The following is a 4,746-nucleotide window of genomic DNA, read 5'->3' on the forward strand; positions in this document are numbered from 1 at the left end:
TTTTTTTTAATCTAAACCACTTTTCCTAACATTTTTTATACACTTAACGATTATCAAACATAGTCAGTATTAGCCTTCAATAGATAAACTATATACACAGAGATGGTATAGGTTATAATTTATTACAATATCATTCGATTTATAATTATAAGATAAAAATAATAAATAAATAACAAAATAATTTATTAATACGTAATTTTATTTTTTGAAAAAGATAGAAAAAATATTAACTATAAAAATAGAAAAACTGAAAAAAAAAAATAGAAAAAACTAGAAAAAATATTAACTATAATATATCAATTAGATAATATATGTTATATATTGTATATTTATTATATTGTATATATATGTTATATATTATCTAATTGTTCATATAAATCACTGAGTCCTCTTTGCGTACTTTTTTCACAAAGGAACTCAATGTATAATGAAGTTTTATAATTATTTAATATTTTTTGTTTTTCTTCTATTAATTTTTCTTTAGTTGTTTTAAGGTTAGCTTTCGCTATTTTAATGTTAATATTTTTGATATTTTTTCGGAAATTGGATTTGACAATTTTCATCCCTTCATCATTTTCCTTTCGCTGAGCCATGATAGCGTCGATTTTTTCTGTAATTAACGATGGGTCCATTTTTTTTTTTATTCTAGAAAAAAATGCATATAAATTGTAAACCATCTACTAGTTATAAAATAATGTATTATAATATTTTATGAAATCAAATATAATATAAACATTTATATCAAAATAAAAATTAACTATGATAACAGATCATGTACAAGCTATAGTTTTAAATGATTATATTTAGTTTACAGAAATGAACGAATAATTTAATAATAACGTAAAAGAAAAAAACAATACTATATTATAAACTATAAAAAAAAATTTACATTGATTACTTTTGTATATAAATATAAACTTATAATATATTTACTAATTATTCATAATTAAAAAAAAAATTTTTTTTTTTTTAACCTGATCTAAACCTTTCGCGCTTAGATTCTGCTGTTGTAATAAAATCTAACCTTTTACCAAAACAGTGTTCTCGTCTACGAAAATTTGTAACATATAAATCGCTATATTTTCGACATATATCTATTTTTTTTTCTCTTAATAAAATTAATCTTGTATTTAACTCTTTTATATAAGAAAAATTTGGTTTAGAGTTTGTTCTACTTAAATAAATATAATATTTGAGATTTCTAATTTTTTTTTTTAAGATCTTTATATTCGTATCTTTCTTTAATTTTATTTTCATCCATCATCTTCGTTAATGTCACAATCTGTTCTTCATAATATTGAATTTGTTCGCAACAATAATCATATGTATACCAAAAATTCATTATCTGTAATTTACCTGAATACATTAGTATAAAATATATAATATATAAATCTATAATTAAAACGATTTTTATCAACATTGGATATACGTATATATGATATTATAATAATTACTAATTATATAATTCAAAGCTGAATAAAAAAAAAAAACATTAAAGAACTAAGCAATATAACATTCATAACATAGAAGCATATTTTTTAATTACTAGTGAAGCCGCGATCACACGATAATAGAAAAAAAAAAACGCCATAGTTTCTATACTAGTTAATCGTAGATAGCGTGATAGTAACTAACGCAGAGTTCGTACGGTAACATAACGTTGTTGTGAAATCAACTATCGTGTTTACTATCAACGTGTGACCGCGGCTTTCGAACAATCTCATTGTAAAAGCGACAACATTTATATTATAGAAAAAATAATTTAAATTTATATAAATTATATACGTTTTAGGATATTTAAATTTTTTTTTTTTTAATTAAAACATTTTTTTTTTAATTAAAACATTTTTTTTTTTACGTAAGATAATATTACACGTATAATACAACAATCACATTATCAATAGCAAATATTTATAATCAGCGAAAGTATTTTAACGTTGATAAAACAAGATATCATACGACTACAAATATACAACTAGATAACCGTAATAGCGTTTTCATCTGACTGTAATAGTGTACACTACACGCAAACACTGATACCATAATCACATAATTTTACACACCGTTAAAATTTACGGTATCGGTCAGTGTACACCAGTGTACACTATTACAGCCAGATTTTTTTGAGGTTAGGTTGCAATAATTATCAATAATAATACTCTTATAACCACAAAATGTGAACACTTTATTGATGGTTGATAAACCCAACGTTCTATCTTATCTATGTAAATCTATTATACAGCACTTATCTTCTATACCGTAAACACAGTCGTGTAATTGTAACGTATTATTTTATTTTATTTAAACAAAACTTAGCAAAAAGAAAACAGCTTATGTGATAGTAACTAAAAGTGAGAGTTGAGAAACCGTCTTTTACCGTCATTTCTATTTTAATGTTTTTTTTTATTTTATGTAATCCAAAAAAAATCTTTAAGTCTGTAAGCACGGCTTTACATAGAATTTCTATCTAAAGTCGTACCTGTAAGATATAACGTTCATAGTAATATTATAAAACTATAATATCATCATTACAACGATAAATTCTATTCTATTTCATTTTTGTTTTAAAAAAAAGAAGTATTCATGTTAAATTTATAAATAGCAATAACAAAAATAGTACATACATGACTTGTGGAAATTGAAGTATTGGAAGTATTGAAGTATGATGGCTGGTCTCTATTTTGTTAGAGTTGTTTTGACAATCTTTTGAGTGGTTGCTATTTGTTGAAGAAGTTTGATAATTTGATGGTTGGCTGTTTGGTAGAGAAGACTGTTCTGCTGTTGACTGCTCTTGGAACTGCTGGTGCCGGAACTGATAACGATAAGCTAACAAATTCTGTGTTTTATACCCGAAAATAACCCTCTCTTCTCTCATTAGAAATTTTTTTTAAAGATGGATTTAAGCATTTTAATTTATTTCATATCCTGTTTTCATATTATAATGGCATTGACATTTAGTTAATGTAATAACATTTGGCTGGTCATGTTGACAAAAATTTAAATTCATATAATGTAATTGGGTTTTTTGGGAATGAATGTATACATTCTAATGTATTTAAAATTCATATAATTTGCTGTTGTATATGAACATGATCCAACAGGTTTCTAAGGTAAGGTTATTATAGTTATGTATTCAATGAGGGTATTGCTTATGACAAATGATAAATGTCATAAACATTTGACTGGTTATGTTGACAACAATTTAAATTCATATAATGTAATTGGTTTTTTGGGAATGAATGTATACATTCTAATGTACTTAAAATTCATATAATTTGCTGTTGTATATGAACATGATCCAACAGGTTTCTAAGGTAAGGTTATTATAGTTATGTCATGACTAAATAAACAGGCATGTCAGCTCGATGACACTGCACATAAAATTGTGATAAAATGTTCCCCAGACTTGGAATAAACGCTAAAATATTGTACGCTATAATAATAATCTACATTATACATTTTATATTATTCTTTCCATGTCTGGGGAACATGCGCGACGATAGCGAAAATGAAATTTTAGCTGACATGCCTGTTTATTTAGTCATGAGTTATGTATTCAATGAGGGCATTGACTATGACATATAATACAATTTAATGTGGTCCAACAGGTTTCTATAAAATAAGGTTATTATAGAAATGGAACCAAGCCATTGCTATGGACATTTGTATATTCAATTATTGAAGTAGTGGTAAAATCTGTATATAAAAGACAGAGGGAATTCACTAATATTCACCAGTCTTCAAGATTTCATCCCAGGACAAGAAGCTCAGTTCAGCAGAAATATCTAACGAAAAAAAGAAAATGTCGTACCGTACAATTGCTTCAACTGATTCAGAGGTTAGTAACTACTTAACAAATATCTTATAACCAAAGCAAATTGGAGGCCAGTCGTAACACTACTCAATGCTATGGTTACAATTCTTAAAATATTATTAAATGTCTGATTATAACATGGTTAAAAAAAAAAAAAAAAAATATATGGTAACTAAAGTATATTGGAAATGAGTCGTGTCATTACTCAACGCTTTGGTTATAATTCTTAGAACATAGAAAATATATAATGAAAAAACAGTAAAAAAAAATAAGAATATACTATGTTTTATGTTTCGTAGAATGAACATTTCAGCGAATCAATTGATATGAGACCGTCTTTTTCAAAAACAAAACCTGGTACAAAACGTGCTGCAGAAAAACCAAGTGTGAAAAAACCTATGAAAAAGAAGCAGAATAAAATGGTTGTATAAATAATTTTTTTTTATAATGATAGTATAAATAATTCAATTTTTTTTATAGAATGCATCATACAGAGATAATGTAAGCGAACGTTTAAGATCAGAAGAATTTGATGTTGAGATATTTAATTCGCTAACATTTAGACAAGGGGATGGTGTTGTAACAATAAAAACGCCTTTTGAAGAAAAATCCAAGGAGTATTGGGTGTTAAGCCACTATAAGGTCGCCAACATTGAGAATGTGCCAGTAAAGGACAGGTAAATACATTGGACTAAATTTAAAAAACCTATTACTGAATTTGTTTTTTTTTTTACTGATTTTATTTACTTCTTTTGTTTTTTAAATAAAATAACTTGTTGTTATAGATGGAAGTTCAGCGAAGCTACTGTTAGATAAGTTAGATTGTACACAAGCGATGAATCAAAAGATCAAACACTTCATACTGGACTCAATGAGACAATGCAAACTATATTTGATAAATTACTAACTGATCCGAAGCGTCAAACTATTAA

The 4,746-nt window shown here is 25.7% G+C and overlaps 2 protein-coding genes across 3 annotated transcripts; one reads left to right on the plus strand and one right to left on the minus strand.

Moving 5' to 3' along the window:
• Positions 1–311: 311 nt before the first annotated feature.
• Positions 312–2,875, minus strand: LOC107882733. The gene is made up of 2 exons (XM_016801563.2): positions 2,625–2,875; positions 312–645 (listed from the first exon to the last, which is right to left on the minus strand). Exons 1-2 carry the CDS (start codon positions 2,873–2,875, stop codon positions 351–353), a joined length of 546 nt encoding a protein of 181 aa, XP_016657052.1. The 3' UTR covers positions 312–350.
• Positions 1,846–4,740, plus strand: LOC100572359. Of its 2 annotated transcripts, XM_008181293.3 has the most exons (5): positions 1,846–3,314; positions 3,609–3,838; positions 4,114–4,236; positions 4,295–4,491; positions 4,600–4,740. In XM_008181293.3, exons 2-5 carry the CDS (start codon positions 3,803–3,805, stop codon positions 4,628–4,630), a joined length of 387 nt encoding a protein of 128 aa, XP_008179515.1. In that variant the 5' UTR covers positions 1,846–3,314; positions 3,609–3,802; the 3' UTR covers positions 4,631–4,740. The 2 variants fall into 2 exon arrangements, with proteins under 2 accessions (XP_008179515.1, XP_029341958.1); XM_029486098.1 differs by having other exon boundaries at positions 2,794–3,838.
• The last annotated feature ends 6 nt before the right edge of the window (positions 4,741–4,746 follow it).

This window comes from Acyrthosiphon pisum, chromosome X (assembly GCF_005508785.2).
Source record: "Acyrthosiphon pisum isolate AL4f chromosome X, pea_aphid_22Mar2018_4r6ur, whole genome shotgun sequence".
Classification (NCBI taxonomy): domain Eukaryota; kingdom Metazoa; phylum Arthropoda; class Insecta; order Hemiptera; family Aphididae; genus Acyrthosiphon; species Acyrthosiphon pisum.

Excerpts from the sequence above, each read along its gene's own strand:
- LOC100572359 (XM_008181293.3), top strand. The coding sequence starts at position 3,803 with ATGTCGTACCGTACAATTGCTTCAACTGATTCAGAG. Across the intron at positions 4,237-4,294 it reads AAAAGAAGCAGAATAAAATG|AATGCATCATACAGAGATAA; the intron begins GTTGTATAAATA and ends TTTTTTTTATAG. Across the intron at positions 4,492-4,599 it reads AATGTGCCAGTAAAGGACAG|ATGGAAGTTCAGCGAAGCTA; the intron begins GTAAATACATTG and ends TTGTTGTTATAG.
- LOC107882733 (XM_016801563.2), bottom strand. The coding sequence starts at position 2,875 with ATGAGAGAAGAGAGGGTTATTTTCGGGTATAAAACACAGAATTTGTTA. Across the intron at positions 646-2,624 it reads CTTCAATTTCCACAAGTCAT|AATAAAAAAAAAAATGGACC; the intron begins GTATGTACTATT and ends ATTTTTTTCTAG.